Genomic DNA, 18,709 nt, shown 5'->3' with positions numbered 1-18,709 from the left:
AGTCAGGCATGGTGGCACAAGCCTGTAATCCCAGCTACTCTGGAGGCTTAGGCAGAAGAATCACTTGAACCAGGAAGGTGGAGGTTGCAGTGAGCGGAGATCACGCCACTGCACTCCAGCCTAGGCAACAGAGTGAGACTCTGTCTTAAATAAATAAATAAATAGTGATTATATGATTTTAAGAGGTATTAAATGTTAAGAAGAAGGAAAAAACAGAAAAAGGGGCTAAATGATGGGGCTGAGTTTTCACTAGGAGGGCTTCCCTACAGGGGTAAATTTGAGCTGAGATCTAAGAGAAAATTAAGTAAAAACCTGAGGAAGGCGAGGGGGCAGTGTCTCATGCCTATAATCCCAGCATTTTGGGAGGCCAAGGCAGAAGTATCACTTGAGGCCAGCCAGGAGTTCTAGACCAGCCTGAGAAACGCAGCAAGACTCTGTCTCAAAAAAAAAAAAAAGAAAAGAAAAAAGAAGTCTGAAGAAAGAGCATTCCAAGTTGAGGGAACAAGTACAAAAGGCCATGAGACGTGAGATGGGAGTACACTCAACATATCTGAAGAATAGCACACAGGCCAATGGCTAGAATGAAAGTGACAGTGGTGGGAAAACAGAGAATGGGGCCAGAGTAAGTTAAACCATGGTTAGGCATTTCTGCTCCCAGATGTGTTGGGAAGCCATCAGAGAGTTTAGAGCAGAAAAATGACTGGGTATGACTTATGTTCTAAAAGGTACATTTCAGCGATTGGGTAGAAAATGGATGGTATGGAGAAATAGGCTGACTGGTCAGGTGAACAGGGCAATCTGGGAAAGAGATGAAAAGTGGCTTGGTATAGTAGGGTGATAGCTATGAAGGTGGTAAGAATGTGAGCAACAGTGAGTTTTCGGTTATACTGGATTCAAATCTACATTTTAGTTACCTTGAGCAAGTTTCGTTTTGTTGTTGTTGTTGTTGTTGTTGTTGTTGTTGTTTTTGAGATGGAGTCTTGCTCTGTCGCCCAGGCCGGAGTGCAGTGGCGCCATCTTGGCTTACTGCAACCTCCACCTCCCAGATTCAAGCAATTCTCCTGTGTTGGCTTCCTGAGTAGCTGGGACTACAGGCATGTGCCACCACGCCTGACTAATTTTTGTATTTTTAGGAGAGATGGGGTTTCAACATGTTGGCCAGGCTGGTCTCGAACTCCTGACCTCAAGTGATCTGCCAGCCTCAGCCTTCCAAAGTTTTGGGATTACAGGCGTGAGCCACCGCACCCGGCCAAGTTTCTTAAGCAATGAGTCTCAACTTCCTAGTGTGGGTTGGGCATGGTGACTCACACTTGTAAACCCAACTCTCGGGGAGGCCAAGGCAGGAGGATTGCTTGAGCCCAGGAGTTTGAGACCAGGCTGAGCAACAAAGCGAGACCCTGCCTCTATAAAAAATTTAAAAAATTGGCTCAGTGTGGTGCCATGTACCTGTAATCCCAGTTACTTGGGAAGCTAAGGCAGGAGGTTCCCCTAAACCCAGGAGTTTGAGGTTGCAGTGAGCTACGACTGTGCCACTGTACTCCAGCCTGGGCAAGAGTGAGATCTTGTTTTTATAAATAAATAAATATAGAAGAAACATCAACAAATCTGTGGCCAATAAAGTCCCCAATACTATAGTCACGTGAGTCCATGAAGAAACAGACCACGAATCGAAAACACTGGTTTATCTAAGAAACAGGAAATATCTTCATTTCAAGATCAATTTAACTTAGGACCTAAAAAGAATTCAAAAGGCTCAAGTTTTCAAAAACTAATTCAGCACTATTCCTTTTAAAGTTTTTAAGCTCAATTTTTAATTAACTAAAATGAAATAGGAATACTTTCCTTTTATTAACTTTTTAGTCTCTGAGTCATTCTGGATCCATGTGAGCCCTTTCAGAGTAAGCACTCAGTCATCTTCAGGTAACCCTCCTCCCTTTTCAGAACCAACAGAATCTACTGAATACCACAGTAACATTTCTTTCTTCACTCACTGGCCATGAAGACCCAGAAAAAGTTTTAGCTGTCTACAATTTATCCATCAAGTACTTCAACAGTAATAAAGGAAGTAACCAAGTCATTCAACAGTCTTTTCTTTTTTTGAGACAAGGTACTTGCTCCGTCACCCAGGCTGGAATACAGTGGCACAATAACAGCTCACTGTAGTGACCTCCAGACTCAACTGATCTTTCCACCTCAGCCTCCCAAGTAGCTAGGGCCATAGCTGTGCGCATGCCACCATGCCCGGCTAATTTTTTATTTTTTATAGAGACAGGGTCTCCTTATGTTAGCCAGGTTGGTCTCAAACACCTGGGTTCAAATGATTCTCCTGCCTCAGCCTCCTGAAATGCTAGGATTACAAGCATGAGCCACCACACCCAGCCAACAGAGTCTTTTGGGTATCTATTAGGATTCTTATATTATCTAGCTCCTACTTACATTTGCTATCTTGTAAATATATCAGTTTCTCATACATAATACAATTCAGGTGCCACAAAGTCATATACTTTAGGGCTCTGTTAAATACACTGGGGTTCTGTGACACCACCATGAATAAACCAAAGAATGAGATCTCAATCTACCATTTCTTTTCATTACTCTGCAAAACATCAGTGGTAGGCTCTGCAAACAGATAAGAATTTATTATACACAGTCATGACCTCCATGAATACTGCTTACATTAATGGAAACGAGTAAAAACAGAACTTGGCCAGGCGAGGTGGCTCACTCCTGTAATCCCAGCACTTTGGGAGGCCGAGGCGGGTGGATCATGAGGTCAAGAGTTTGAGACCAGCCTGGCCAACATGGTGAAACCCCGTCTCTCCTAAAAATACAAAAATTAGCTGAGCATGGTGGTGCATGCTTGCAGTCCCAGCTACTTGGGAGGCTCAGGCAGGAGGATCGCTTGAACCTGGGAGGCGGAGGTTGCAGTGAGCCGAGATCGTGCCATTACACTCCAGCCTGGGCGACAGAGTGAGACTCCATCTCAAAAAAACAAAAACAAAAACAGAACTTGCTTCCCAAAGCAGCTTAACAATACTAGCTGAAGAATACAAAAATACTACAACTAGAGTAGGTCTGAGAGCTTAGACACATTAAAAAATATATTTCAAAATTACTACCTATCATCCTTGCATATTTCTCATCTCAGAACAATACTTAGCAACAATGTCTGTTAATGAGTGCTCATCTAATGGGTTAATTTACAGATTTTACCCAAAAATGAGATATCATAGTCCTCTCATAATTTTAATACTGCACAGTCTCAGGCACTGACTCTAACTTCAACCTCCTCAATCAAGACCTAAAAATGTTTAATGATGACTGAAAGAACATATAAAAGAACAAAATCCAAACCTCACAACATCAAAAATCACAATTAAAACCAATTTATTATATCTACTAGCAACACATTAAAAACCTATTTTTCCTGAGTTTTCAAAACTTTGTCAACAAGTACTTGCACAATCTCATGAACTTTATGAGAGAAATCTGAAACTTTCCATTAGGACTTTGCTGAAAGTGATTGCTTGACAGGAGTGGTTTTAGGCTAGTGATCACATATAGGGATTTTGTTGGAATCATATTTGCTGTATACAACAACATTTAACATACAGAAGAATGCATCTTTCTCCTAAAGGAACAATGCAATCTAAGAGAATGCGTATGTGTTTTACAATTAACATATCAACTATTTGTTTCGAATTGGTTATCTCCGAGTTTATTAGGCCAGACATGGTGACTCACGCCTGTAATCCCAGCACTTTGGGAGACCAAAGTGGGAAGATCACTTCAGCCCATGAGTTGGAGACCAGTTGGGCAACACAGGGAGACTCCATCTCCACAAAAAATTTAAAAAAAACAAAAACAAAAAATAGCTGGGCTTCACTTTGGGAGGCCGAGGCAGGCAGATCACCTGACATCAGGAGTTCGAGACCAGCCTGACCAACATGGAGAAACCCCTCCTCTACTAAAAATACCAAAACTACAAAATTAGCCAGGTGTGGCGGTGGATGCCTGTAATCCCAGCTACTGAGGCTGAGGTAGGAGAATCGCTTGAACCCGGGAGGCAGAGGTTGCAGTGAGACGAAATTGCACCATTACACTCCAGCCTGGGCAACAAGAGCAAAACACAAAATAGCTGGGTTTGGTGGCATGAGTCCATAGTCCCAGCTACTGGGGAGGCTGAGGCAGGAGGGCTGCTTGAGCCAGGAGGAGTCTGAGGCTGCAGTGTGCTATGATCACACCACTAAACTCCAGTCTGGGTGACAGTGAGACTGTTTCTTAAAAAAAAAAAAAGGTCCCTGGTGTAACAGGTTACTTTTCAGCACATAGTTTTCTCCATTTGAAGGATGAGCAGGAGTTCATGACCCGCCTGGCCAACTTGGCACAACCCCGTCTCCACTACAAATAGAAAAATTAGCCAGGCGTGGTGGCAGGCATCTGTAGTCCCAGCTACTCGGGAGGTTAAGGCAGGAGAATCGCTTGAACCTGGGAGGCAGAGGTTGCAGTGGGCTGAGATCCCACCACTGCACTCCAGCCTGGGCGACAGAGCGAGACTCTGAACGGAGAGAGGGGAGAGGGGAGGAGAAGAGAAGGAAGGAATAGAACAGGCTAGCAATAAGGCAAATGGAAAAAGCTTTAAGAAGACAGATGGGGAAAGAATTGCTTCTTTGTTCAAGTATGGACTAACATACTCAATCTTTTATCTGATTCCACATCCTTCCCTTGTGCAATCCACGCCCATCAGTAATATCTCTCCATAAATACTAAGTCCCTTCTGAGTGATAGGTGAGGCAAGGGAGAGGACAAGCACAGTTCTAAATTATTGATATTAAAAAAAAAAAAAAACTTGGCCAGGCGCGGTGGCTCACACCTGTAATCCCAGCACTTTGGGAGGTCAAGGCAGGTGGATCACCTGAGGTCATGAGTTCAAGACCAGCCTGACCAACATGGTGAAATCCTCTTTAGTAAATACAAAAAATTAGCCAGGTGTGGTGGTGCATGCCAGTAATCCCAGTTACTTGGGAGGCTGAGGCAGAAGAATCGCCTGAACTTAGGAGGTGGAGGTTGCAGTGAGCCGAGATTGCACCACTGCACTCCAGCCTAGGCAACAAGAGCAAAAATTCCATCTCAAAAAAACAAAAAACAAAACCAAAAAAAACAAAAACAAAAACAAAAAAACTTGGTTGGGCACTGTGGCTCATGCCTGTAATCCCAGCAGTTTGGGAAGCCAAGGCCAGCAGTTCAAGACCAGCCTGGGCAACACAGTGAGACCTGGTCTCTACAGAAACAAAAACAATCCCCAAAAAGCAAAAACCAAAATAAAGCAGCCGGGTGTGGAGGCTAACGCCTGTAATCCCAGCACTTTGGGAGGCCAAGGTGGGTGGATAACTTGAGGTCAGGAGTTCGAGACCAGCCTGACCAACATGGTGAAACCCCGTCTCTACTAAAATACAAAATTAGCCAGGTGTGGTGGCACGCACCTGTAATCCCAGCTACTCGGGAGGCTGAGGCAGGAGAATCACTTGAACCCAGGAGGCCGAGGTTGCAGTTTGCTGAGACCGTGTCACTGCACTCCAGCCTGGACAACAAGAGCGAAACTCCATCTCAGGGGAGGGGAAAAAAAAAGACAGAATAAAGCAATTGCGTCTTCCAAATAACTTTACTCCAAGTATCTAAAATGGTGTGCTGCTAGTAGCATGGTTTTAGCAACCTGTTCCAAAAACTCTATATTATATTCCTATATAAAGTGTTCGGGTATCTACCAGTCACAAGATTATCCATCCTCATGATGGCAGCAAAATACAAATGGATATCTAAAAACTAACAACAGCTACACTTTGAAAGGGATCAAGAATTTTCCCCCGTCTGTACAGTATCTGCATAGTAGGTAAAACACTTTCCAAACTGGAAAGATCTTGGTAAACTGCTAAAGAACACTTACCTCCGTTCCAATTCCAGGTTGCACGCCAGAGTACACACTGTCTGGTGGAGGACCACCATACTTCCTCTGTCCTGTGGTTACATCCAGAGTATAACCAGTTCTCTCAAGCAAGGCCTAGAGATAATTATACATCTCTTTATACTTGAATACTAAATCTCACACACAAGCATCAGTGTATTAATCTTTTCCAAAAAGGACTCCAACTTCCTGGGAGATATATTTTTATGGTTAGGTAAAAAAAAAAAGTCAAAATTCGCACTGGTTCCCCATACATGTTTCTACTGGTGAGTCTTTTCAAATAAAATGTTCTCTATCCTTAAAAAAATTAGCACAAGTCTTACCTCCTTCATGCAGCTTCTCTCATTTACTATTACTCACATCCATTTCTCCCTACTGTCTTTTCTTTTTTTTTGAGATGGAGTCTTGCTCTGTTGCCCAGGCTGGAGTGCAGTGGCATCGTCTCGGCTCACTGCAACCTCTGCCTCCCGGGTCTAAGAGATTCTCTTGTCTCAGCCTCCCAAGTAGCTGGGATTACAGGCATGTGCCACCACGCCCAGCTAATTTTTGTATTTTTAGTAGAGATGGGGTTTCACCATGTTGGCCAGGCTGGTCAGGAACTCCTGGCCTCATGAGATCTGCCTGTCTTGGCCTCCCAAAGTGCTCGGAGTACAGGTGTGAGCCACTGTGCCCAGCCCCCACTGTCTTTCTAGTGTACTTTTTTTTTTTTTGAGACGGAGTCTCGCTGTGTCACCCAGGCTGGAGTGCAGTAGCGCGATCTCGGCTCACTGCAAGCTCCGCCTCCCGGGTTCACGCCCTTTTCCTGCCTCAGCCTCCTGAGTAGCTGGGACTACAGGCACCCGCCACAACGCCCGGCTAATTTTTTGTATTTTTAGTAGAGACAGGGTTTCACCGTGTTAGCCAGGATGGTCTCAATCTCCTGACCTCGTGATCCACCCGACTTAGCCTCCCAAAGTGCTGGGATTACAGGCGTGAGCCACCGTACCCAGCCTCTAGTGTACTTAAAGTTCCATAATTTAAGCTTGATTTTGTTTGATCCTTCTGTTTTGTACTCCTGCCATATCATAAGCTCCACAAGAATCAGATAATCAGACAAGAATCATACAGTACAGACTAAAAATATTTGGCAATTACCAAATAAGTATAGTCAGGTTCCGAAAAATAAGTAAAATCTTGTGTTTCCTGACTACCAACCTTCCTTACATTCTATTACGTATTAAGAGCAATCATAGAAAAGAAGATAATCTCCTTGCTCTCAGGAATTTATGTTATAATTGAGGCAACATCTATATAAAGAGCTTAGAGAAGAAAAGACACAATGGTAAACAAAGAAACACAATCTACCTAGAAAAGAGAAATTTACACTTCAGTTTTTTGTTTTTTTTTTTTTGAGACGGAGTCTCGCTCTGTCGCTCAGGCTGGAGTGCAGTGGCGCGATCTTGGCTCACTGCAAGCTCCGCCTCCCGGGTTCACGCCATTCTCCTGCCTCAGCCTCCCAAGTAGCTGGGACTACAGGCGCCTGCCACCACACCCGGCTAATTTTTTGTATTTTTAGTAGACAGGCGGCTTCACCGTTGTTAGCCAGGATGGTCTCGATCTCCTGACCTCGTGATCCACCCGCCTCAGCCTCCCAAAGTGCTGGGATTACAGGCGTGAGCCACCGAGCCCAGCCAGGTTTTTAAAATTACACAATGTCAGAACAATAAGAGACTTTAGATATCATCAACTTCAGTGAACACTAGGATTTCACAGGGATGCATGCCTTCAGCCTTCCATTCTTCTACCTTAGACTGAAACAGAGCCATAAATGTAATATAAAACAGGTGTCCCCACACCCAGCCCGTACTGGTCCATGGCCTGTTAGGAACCGGGCTGCATAGCAGGAGGTGAGTAGCCGGCAAGTGAGAACAAAGCTTCATCTGTATTTACAGCCGCTCCTCATCCTCCCTATCATTGGCATTACTGCCTGAGCTGTGAGCTCCACCTCCTGTCAGATCAGCAGCCGCATTAGGTTCTCACAGGAGCGTGAATCCTATTGTGAAGTGTGCATACAAGGGATCTAGGTTGCATGCTCCTTATGAGAATCTAATGCTTGAAGATCTGTCACCATCTACCAGTATGCCCAGATGGGACCATCTAGTTGCAGGAAAACAAGCTCAGGGATCCCACTGATTCTACATTATGGTGAGTTGTATAATTATTTCATTACATATTACAATGTAATAATAATAGAAATAATTTCAACATAAAATAACTATTTCTAATTAAAAAGTCTATCACAGGCCGGATATGGTGGCTCACACCTGTAATCCCAGCACTTTGGGGAGGGTGAGGTGGGCAGATCCCCCAAGGTCAGGAGTTTGAGACCAGCCTGGCTAACACAGTGAAACCCCGACTCTACCAAAAAATAAAAAAAATTAGCGGCCAGGCACGGTGGCTCACGCCTGTAATCCCAGCACTTTGGGAGGCCGAGGCGGGCGGATCACGAGGTCAGGAGATTGAGACCATCCTGGCTAACATAGTGAAACCCTGTCTCTACTAAAAATACAAGAAAAAAAAAATTAGCCGGGCATGGTAGCAGGCACCTGTGGTCCCAGCTGCTCAGGAGGCTGAGGCAGGAGAATGGCATGAACCCAGGAGGCAGAGCTTGCAATGAGCTGAGATCGCGCCACTGCACTCCAGCCTGGGCGACAGAGGGAGACTCCGTCTCAAAAAAAAAAAAAGAAAAAATTAGCTGGATGTGGTGGCGCACGCCTGTAGTCCCAGCTACTCAGGAGGCTGAGGCAGGAGAATCGCTTGAACCCAGGAGACAGAGGTTGAAGTGAGCTGAGATGAGCTGAGATGGCACTACTGCACTCCAGCCTGGGCCACAGAGTGAGACTCTGTCTCAAAAAAAAAAAAAAAAAAAGAAAAGTATGTCACTACAGCAAGACACGAGTATCCATTTAACTAAGGAATTAGGTTCACTGGTCTTTCATTAAAAGCTGTATATTTACCTTTCAAAGCTGTTTATCTAAGTAATAAAATGGTAATAATAATAATGGTTCATGGTTATATAGTTCTTGCTACATTCCAGGCATTATTCTAAGTGCTTTATATATGTTAATTCATTTACTCCTTACAATAACTCTGTAAGGTAGTCACTATTACTATCCCCATTTTATAAATAAAGAAACTGAGGTAACTGAATATTCAAAAGGAGGAAAGCAGTTATAACAACTTTTTATCAATTATAACCTTTTTATCAAGAGAAAAGAAACAAAGTGGCTGGAAAATAACTGAACCAAGAGACAGTACTGGATCAATCCAAGAAACTACCAGCGAAGCATCAATAAATATATGTCATTCATGGCCACAAAAGAGGGTATGAGGAAGAGTATGAATTAGGGCTTTTCATTAAACATGCAATTGAGTGTCGATCCCCAAAATTATCCTTCTTATGTAATTCCTCTAAATTATTTCATTTCCAAACACTAGTTTTGAAAAGTGAAACTTTCAGCTGGGCGTGGTGGCTCACGTCTGTAATCCCAGCACTTTGAAGGCCGAGGTGGGCGGATCACAAGGTCAGGAGATCGAGACCAATCTGGCCAACATAGTGAAACCCTATCTTTCCTAAAAATACAAATAATTAGCTGGGTGTGGTGGTGCATGGCTGTAATCCCAGTTACTTGGGAGGCTGAGGCAGGAGAATGGCATGAACTTGGGAGGTGGAGCTTGCAGTGATCCAAGACTGCGCCGCTACTCCAGCCTGGGCGACAGAGCAAGACTCCGTCTCAAAAAAAAAAAAAAAAAAAAGTGAAACTTTCTAGGAAACATGGAAAGAGGCATTTGACCTCATCATTAAATGCAATTTCATTACAACTACCCAAGTCAAGTTTTACCTTGATCTTCGCTTCATCAGGTCCCTTTGTGGACTCTTGCACCTTGCTCCCCTGTTTCTCTCTCTGCCTGTAGGTCTTCATAACTCCACATAAAAATGCACTTTTGTTCTACAACAGACAAGTAATTCAATAAAAAGAATCACCAAAAATATCTGAAGGGTCAGACACATAATTAAATTTAAATTTCAGAAAACCAGGATTTTAACAAAAGATTTACTGATTCATTCAACAAGTATTTGCTGAGTGGTTACTATGTGCCAGAGATTGGAGGAGACAGCAGTAAGGCAGTATAGACCTCAGGGAGCTTACCTTCTACCCTGGGAAAACACAGTCTTCCACTTGTTGATATGTGACTGCATCTAGACTGTCTTTGCCAGATGTCGGAAACTATTCCTCCCACCTACATTTTCCTCCAAGATAATAAAACAGGATCAAATAACCCCCAAATGTTAAAAAGCTGAGTAACATGTAAAAACCTATAGTAACAACCATCAAAACTTGGCTTTAATTTTAAGTTTTTAAAATAACTTACTGCACAAGGGGGTGGGAGGAAACTTTTGCTTTATACTTGGGCTTCTGAAACTCTGCCACAAGCAGATCTTTTTTTCCTTTAAACTAATTTTTTAAAAGAAGAGGTAGTCGCAAACAAAAAATACCACTTCTCCATAGGAAAAAAAGTAATAGTAAAATAATTTCAGATTACTAATTGTTCAAAGACATTTCTGAGTAACGACCTTACCTGAACATGTGATAAGTCACTTTCCTTGAACTGCTGTAGTACAGACAGAGCTCCTTCTTCATTAAATTCCCTGAGAGCATCAATTGCTCTTTCATCAAGATCGACATAAGCTACCAATCCTAAAAATTAAATTGAAAGGCGTAACGTTATTGCAACAAAAGGGGTAATCTAAGCAATACTGACGTTTAATCAAGAATTGTTACATTCAATATGATCACTAACAAATTGTATTTTCATTTAACTATATGCATATACGCAGCTATCCAAATACTACATAGAAAGGTCCAGGACAAATATGAAAATAAAGATAAAATGTCAACAACCAAAAACATGAATTTCAATCTCCATATCCACAAACCTCCCCCGCCAAATCCTAACATCCATTTCCCACTCCCCCAAAGGTATAAGTCTTGAAAGTTAAATCTGACGTACATACTGTATTACAGATTATGCATTAATATAACAAATTTTGGTTTATATTAGAGTGATAAGAATACATTGCGTTTTCCAAGGATAAACCTTCAAATTACAGACGGTTACAGTTGATGCTAACCACCTAAGAGGTGGAGGAAAATCTGAAAACAAATTTTACTAAGTAATTCTTTCCACTCTCCAAAAAGTGTCAAAAGGCTTTCCCTCCTGAACACCAAAGATAAACTGAAATGCATTTGTTTATCTGAGCATCCACTTTGCTGCAGTCAGAATGTGGAAAGGCATAATTTTAAACTTCTACAAATGCAAGTGCAGCTTGATTAATCAATTCTGAAAGTCATACTTTAAGGCATTCTTTGTTCTTCTGAAGTGACAAGCTGAGATTTAAAAGATGCTGTGGCATTCACATTGACTGTCAAGAACGACAATCTTTTTCAAATGGCAATAAAGACTTTATGGTCTTACAAGTAAACTTGACAGAAAATATATACACTGCATTTCATATATGTAGTATATTCAACTGCACACAGAACATCTACTAAGTTTAAAATATAATTTCTTAAGTCTGTTAAGTTTGTGTCATATTTATATATGGAATATATTTCAGAATTGATCCAACGTAAAATGGAAGTATTTCGTAGATTAAAACCCCCAAGTTCATATGAACATGAAAAGTGACTCCATTTTGATAAAGCTAAAAAGAACTTTATTCCACATAGTAAATTTTAAATAAATGTAATGCCACTTCCAAAGTTACTTTTTAAAAAAGTTGCCATGATTTGTTTCAAAAGCTCGAAATGAGCATGTGTAAATAACTGGAGCTGCCTCACTTGAATATTCCATACCACCACCCAAAGCCACAACTCAGGACACCCATCAATCCATTTTGTCAAACCAAGTCTACGCCCAAACCATCAGCCTCTTATCAATAACAAAACACTCTACAAGAGAGCATCTCTAAGCAGATCACTGCCAATTCTCTATGGCAGAATGTCACAGAAAGTTCCTGAGGACTGATTTTCAAATGCGACCATGACCCAGGAGTCATTTTTATAAGTCATTTTAATGTCTAAAATTATGCTAAGCTTCCCAGATTTAAAAATTTTTTAAGGACAAAAAAAAAACAGCTATTTGTTACTACTGTACTTAAGACACATTTGTGAGTGAGACAATTCAATTCTCTCTCAGAATCTGAATAGGCACACACAACACAGAGGAAGAAAGTTTCCATCTATGTCCCCAGAGGAGGACACATTCATTTATGAACAACGCTCCCTAAGGGTAAATATTTCTCTCCCTCTTTAAAACTTCAAACCACTTACAACCAACTATATTAAGATGTTCAAATTTGCTTAAGCACTTAACCATGGCACTTCTGGATTAAAAAAAAAAAAAGAAGCAGCTGTTACAAACCAAACACTTCCAAATTACGGAGAGATGTGGATTTCTATTAGAAACTAGACAAGCCACAAACTCTCAAGGAGTCTGACATTTATTATGGTTTCAGACGATACAGCTATCCTCTTATTATGCCACCTAATCAGACCTAAGCTGATTTAACAATCACTTTAAGAAGGTAAAAGTAGAAAAGCAAAAGCAAAATGATGACTGATTTCGATTAAGAAAAAAATGTAAAATTTGGTATGCAGAAACATACATTTTTATGGGTGGTAAATCTAAGACAAATCGATGTGCTGTTCTGAAACAACTAAGACTGCATATTCAACACTAAGAAGGCTTCAAAATAATGAAATAAGAGTATCAAAGTCAAACCCAATATGCCTTCAATGAAGGGAAAGTAACAAACATTCAGCTCTACAGATCAGAAACAATAAGTATTATTTAACCTTAAAAAACTATAAAATTCAAAGTGGTTTGCCCTCACTTTCATAACCAGTCAGAAACAAGAAATGCATATTATACCTGTCTGAAATATTTCATCAAGTCTTTCTGCCACCTTCTGTGGGAGGCCTGCCTCTATCAGTGTCTTGTAGTGTTCTGTGTGAGTTACACTGGAAGTATCCATTGGTTCTTCCTCTTCTTTTAACTGTACCGCATTACCATTCACCTGATTAGCCATTTTATTATGCTGCTGGAAAAAATTCAGGAGCTATATTACATTAAGCCAGAAATAACTAGTTTGTAGGACAATGCATGATTTATCTAAACTAATTTGTATACATGCTGCTAATAACCTCTATCAAAATAATAATTTATTCCTCCTGTGATGTATCTGACCTAAATTGGCAATAATAATCCTGTAAAACCATAGAAAATGTACATGGAAGCATTAGATCTTTAAGGAACTTCATGTACACCGGGTAAAATAAAGGCTTTAATTTACTGAAGGTAGAATTGCTGATTAACAAAAGCAGCTGTTCTGTCCTGGTGAAAAGATCAAAATCACTACAAAATCCTTTACTAAAAAGCCCCTCAGCTCTCGGGTCTTACACAGTTTTAAAAAGTTTTGTTTTAAAAACAGAATGAACACCCACAGACCACTTAATCAAGATTTAAGGACTTTCAAATTTTCCTGGCTCTGCTTCAAATACAGTATCGGTGTGAAATAAGTGCCCTGTTTTCTCTAGTTCAACATGCTAGTGGTTTGGGTTTTCTCCACCTAACAATACAAAACGAAAACAAAAAAAAAACCAACTTGACATTAATTTTTGTTCTAAGATTAATTCGCTATTCCCACAGATTTAAAAGAAAAAATGACCAAGTTTAAAAGCGAAACAATTGTTTTCAGTCCAAATAAAATACTAAGTGAGCTATAGTTTAGGTTGCTTCTTAAAAAAAAAAAAAAGAGTACATGTTGAAATTTTCATATCAGTAAAATAAAGATGTAAAAACATACTGAAGAATGGACAACTTCTTCCAAATATTTCAAAAACCGTTACCTAATTAGGCTAAACTTCAGCCAGATTTCTCAGATTAACCTATCAAAAATAATTTTGTACATTCAGCCTGTAGGTAATGCTGAAATGGACTGACTCCCTGAAGAGAGAGAGTAAACAATAAACCATACAAGGCCAGTCTGTATACTGCCTCAAAAGACAGGGAATTAAAGTGCATTTGTCTGTGGTGAAATTACAATGTGATGAAGATAATAGGCAGCAGAACAAGACATTGCAACACATACTAAATAAAAGACATAAAGGTGGATCTCAAGAAAAAGCCTACTTTTCTTGATGAAACTCAAGATACCTAGTCATCTATAAAGAAAATACAAGTCTCCTACAAAGTACTAAGACACATAAGATAACCACGCTTCCCGACAGCTTATCGAACATTGTGCAAATGCACCAGGTGCAGTTTTCTGGCTTAAAACAACTTCTTTTCATTTCAAAGTCCACTGATACTTAGTTGAAGTTAACGAAAGAGGGAGGAAGACCAAGAGGGGAAGGAGGTAATAGAGAGTAGGAAGAAGAAGAAAATGCAAAGGGTTACTCTGAAAATGAGATAAACATGACTCCTCACAATTACAAAACACTATTAAGACTCGATAGCCCTTAATAGACGCAGACTGTGGTTAAATTCTGGGTGGATGTTTCTCAAGACAAGCTTCAAATTCTGATGAACTAGCAAAAACGGAAACATTCGAAATGTCACACTTTTGATCAAGAAACTGTATTGTGTGAGATGAATACGTTTACTGATTAACACAACCTATTTCTATAAAGATGCATCCTAAAACACAAAATCTCCTTGCGAACATAAGGTTCTGTTTTCCCATGCTCCCCCATCCCCACATACTACCTTAAGATCATCAGAACTCAAAAGTTCTCAGTATCACAAGACCCTTACAGCATTGCACCTAGGAATACTATTAGTCACAGAAAAGAGGCAAATTTTTAACAGAAAAGTTCAATGAACATCTGTTAAGGTGGGGTTTTTCAGTATGTGTAAAGCAAAAAGACAAGTTGTGTATTAAGTACAAGACAGAAATATTTATGCCTACCATTTCATTGCAAAGGCTCTACAAGTTGATACTGAAATTGGTTAAAATTTTCAAAAAAAGTTTGTAAATTTTAACAAAAAAACCGTAAAATAATCAGATTCCAGAAAATAAAACCTTCGGATCAAGGAAAGCCCTCTCTCTTCAAGCCAAATACAAAGTGCTCATTTTAAAAAGACTTTTTATGTCATATGAGACCATTTGAAACTCATGTCAATTCAACACAATGCCACACAGCCAAACCATATTTCTGGATGCAGCAAATATACTAACGTGACTGGAGTCACTTGATCTAAACATTTTTGCAAAAAAAAAAAAAAGGAGACATTTAAAGATTTAAAAGGGCTGTTGGGAGATTCGGGATGTCAGCACTAACTCCTCCCTGACTTTTTCTGAACCTCTCTGTGCAAATTCTTCATATTAAGAGACGGGCTTTAAAAGAACCAACGAAATGAGACTAACGGTTATCTCATGGCTTAGGAGTGTCGAGCTCTCATCCTACGACTGACTCATGAGACATCAATTCAGCCACTTGAGGACTGCAAAAATCTCAAACAGGTAGTGTGAAAGGACTGAACCTTCCAAGAAGCCCTGGGCTTTTTTAAAAATTTGGCAATACGGCCACTACCGTATAAGAAAAAGGATCGCCTTTCCAATTTGGTGCGCCTCTGACAGTCTCAGAATTATCCATTTCAGGCGCCGCTTGGAGCCTAAGTTCTACGGCCTCTAGTAGTCATTTTTTCCTTCAAATCTCAGCCCGCGGCATGCAGAATGTGGGAGGGGAGGGAGGCTTCCCACACAAATCGGCCTTTCGGTTTCTGCTCACACAAAACTTTTCTCCCGGCTCAGATAACCCTGGGATCTGCACCCCGCCTTCCGCCCCCCACCCCCATCCCCTCAGGCCCGTCCGGATCATCAGCACATCCCTCTCGGGCTAGGCCGGCCGCGGCGGGAGCGAAGCGGCTCCGGCGGGGAGAAGCGGCAGGGCCGCGGGCGCCTCAGGCCCTTCGCGGGGTCCGGCTGCAGGGAGCAGCGAGCGGAGGCGGGAAAAGCACGGCCGGCCCCAGCAGGCCGCGTGGAGAGCGCCCGGCGGGCCGGACCGCGGGCTAGAGGGGCGGGGGGAGGAAGAGCGAGGGCGAGAAGCGTTTCGGCCAGACTAGGCCCACAGCCGCGCGGCCGGACTAGACCGAAGCCGCCCCCAGCCCGTCCCCACCCCCACCCCGGGGCCTCGGAGCGCAAACGAAACGGGACCAGGCACGGAGCCCGGGCTGAGTCGGGTCGGATCGGGGCTCCCGGCCCCTCCCCCCACGGGCCGGCGCGAGACTCACCAGGACAGAGCGGGGGCCGGCAGCCGGGCCCGTGAGAATCAGCGCGAGGCGCTTTGAAAACGACTAGAAATGGCGCGCGCGCCACCCCCTCCCCCCCCTCATGGACTGAGACGCGATCCCGGCAGCACGCGGGGTTTCCCGGAACTGCTTCCAGGGACTCCGAGCTGCGGGGCAATCGCTTGGCGAGGCGGCCTGACAGGCAGCTCAGACGACCAGTAGTATCCAGGCAAAACGGACCACGCCGGACGACTCGAGAGCCAATCGATGAAGCTGCCGGCTGAACCAATGAGGGTGCTCAGCGCCGCTGGCTGGGGCGCCTCCGGGGCGGGGGCAGGCACACAAAGGGGTCTGTGGTGGAAGCCCTTGGTGGCTGCGAGGCTTGGGGGCACTGGGTCCTGGGTGGACGAAGCTCCTCCCTCTTCGTCTGCCGCCGATGCGAGACCGAAAATCTAGGCCTCGCGCCGCGTGGCCGCCTCCGGAGCCCCGCCCCCTACGGTCAGCGCTGGCCCAGCTCCGCCATGGCGCTTGCGTCCCGCCACCGGCCGCCCTTAGCCCCCGAGTCCTCCCTCGCACCCCCGGGACCGGCGTTCGCCCCAGACACGCCCATGGCCACGCGTTCGGGCCTCTTTCGGTCATCTTTTCGCCTCTAGTGAGCACACGATTTAAGGATGATTTGGCTCGTCATTTTGCTGAGGATTTTGTCTAGATAATCATTCCTTGGAACGATCGGAGAAATGCCTCTTTCCCTCCCTGGCTGCCGTCCACACATCGTTGGTGGCAGACTGTGAGGGAAATCGTTAAAATGACTCAAAAGCAATGTGTAACACAAGTGATAGAGCAGGGAGCTTTTCCCCACAGGGTTTGGAGCTACTTGATATTCATAAAATAAAGCAGCTATATACATCTCTGAAGCCAAAAGAGCCATGCAGGGGAAAGGGGTAATTCCCAAAGGACACTGTAATTCTTGTTAGTCCTAAACCTATTTCTCACCTGCCATTCCTACTGATTTGTTCCCTGTCCTTAGTCCAAACCTGTCTCGTCTCACAGAAACCTTCCGAAGTCACTTCTGTGATGCAAGCCCTTTTTTCCCAACCCCAAACTCCAATGCCCACCCTTAGGAAGTGGAGGAAGTCAAGCAGTGGTCTGCAGGATTTCCAGATGCACTCAAGGATGATGAAATTTCTCAGAACCTACAAACCTAGATTTAATTATTGAAAACGGGCGGGAAGCGGTAGCTCATGCCTGTAATCCCAGCACTTTGGGAGGCCGAGGCGGGTGTATCGGTCAGAAGTTCGAGACCAGCCTGATCAACATGGTGAAACCCTGCCTCTACTAAAAATACAAAAATTAGCCCCGTGTGGTGGCACGTGCCTGTAAACCCACCTACTCCGGAGGCTGAGGCAGAAAAATCGCTTGAACCCGGGAGGCGGAGGTTGCAGTGAGCCAATATCGCACCACTGCACTCCACCCTAGGCAACAACAGCGAAACTCCGTCTTAAAAAAAAAAAGAAAGAAATATTGAAAACGACTACTATGTGCCCAGTACCAAGTTAAATCTCTGGGTAGATCCAAGTTTTGTGTTATGGGGTGTGAGATTTACAGAAATGCTGGGAGTCTTAGGCCGGGCGCGGTGGCTCACGCCTGTAATTCCAGCACTTTGGGAGGCCGAGGTGGACGATCACTTGAGCACAGGAGTTCGAGACCAGCCTGGCCAACATAGTGAAACCCCGTCTCTACTAAAAATACGCAAATTAGCCGAGCGTGGTGGCGCGTGCATGTAATTCCAGCTACTTGAGAGGCTGAGGCAGGAGTATCGCTTGAACCCGGGAGGCGGAGGTTGCTGTAGCCGGGATTGCGCCATTGCACTCCAACCTGGGCGACAAGAGTGAAACTCCTTCTAGAAAGAAAGAGAGAAAGACAGAGAGAGAGAAGAAAAGGAAAAGAAAGGAAGAAGGAAAGAAAGAGAAATGTTGGGAGTCTTTAAGAAAAATCATATTAAATGACGAATACAAATTTAGGAACAGAGTCTTGGAAGGGCATTGTGAAAGTGAGGGAGGACCCCGAAGCTTAACTTTTATTTTTTTTAATAGAGACACGGGAGGTGCGGAGGGAATCTCGCTATGTTGCCCAGGCCGGTCTTGGCCGGTCTTGAACTCCTGGCCTCAAATGATCCTTCTGCTTTGGCCTCCCAAAGTGCTGAGATTACAGGCGCCCAGCCTGAAGCTTAAATTTTACTAGCTTCACATAAATCTGCCTCTAGCGCCATAATTCTTAACCTATTTTGTGCCATTTGGAAGTCTGGTAAAAGCTATGAATCTCTTCTCAGTTTTTAAATGCATGAAACAAAATACAGAGCAATACAAAAGAAACCATTTATATTGAAATACAATTAGGAAATATATTTTAAAA

General features: G+C 43.1%; 1 protein-coding gene across 7 annotated transcripts in view; it reads right to left on the bottom strand.

The window, feature by feature from the left end:
* HNRNPR (heterogeneous nuclear ribonucleoprotein R) overlaps positions 1-16,484 on the bottom strand; it is a 34,267-nt gene extending 17,783 nt beyond the window's left edge. For 2 of the 7 annotated variants that reach the window (XM_008963105.2, XM_063594097.1), the window contains exons 1-5: positions 16,301-16,433; positions 12,938-13,103; positions 10,583-10,701; positions 9,844-9,951; positions 5,945-6,058 (exon numbers count right to left, since the gene is read on the bottom strand). In XM_008963105.2, coding sequence (XP_008961353.1) covers positions 5,945-6,058; positions 9,844-9,951; positions 10,583-10,701; positions 12,938-13,094 — 498 coding nt within the window. In that variant the 5' untranslated portion in view covers positions 13,095-13,103; positions 16,301-16,433. Of the gene's footprint in view, positions 1-5,944; positions 6,059-9,843; positions 9,952-10,582; positions 10,702-12,937; positions 13,107-16,300 lie in introns of all 7 variants that reach the window. The other 5 variants (XM_055096636.1, XM_034957972.2, XM_034957979.3 and 2 more) reach the window with 5 other exon arrangements.
* Between the last annotated feature and the right edge of the window lie 2,225 nt (positions 16,485-18,709).

The sequence above is a fragment of the Pan paniscus genome, chromosome 1 (genome assembly GCF_029289425.2).
Source record: "Pan paniscus chromosome 1, NHGRI_mPanPan1-v2.0_pri, whole genome shotgun sequence".
In the NCBI taxonomy this organism is placed as follows: Eukaryota; Metazoa; Chordata; class Mammalia; order Primates; family Hominidae; genus Pan; species Pan paniscus.
Note: the sequence above shows the minus strand (reverse complement) of the source record. Positions and strands in the feature narration are given on the sequence as shown.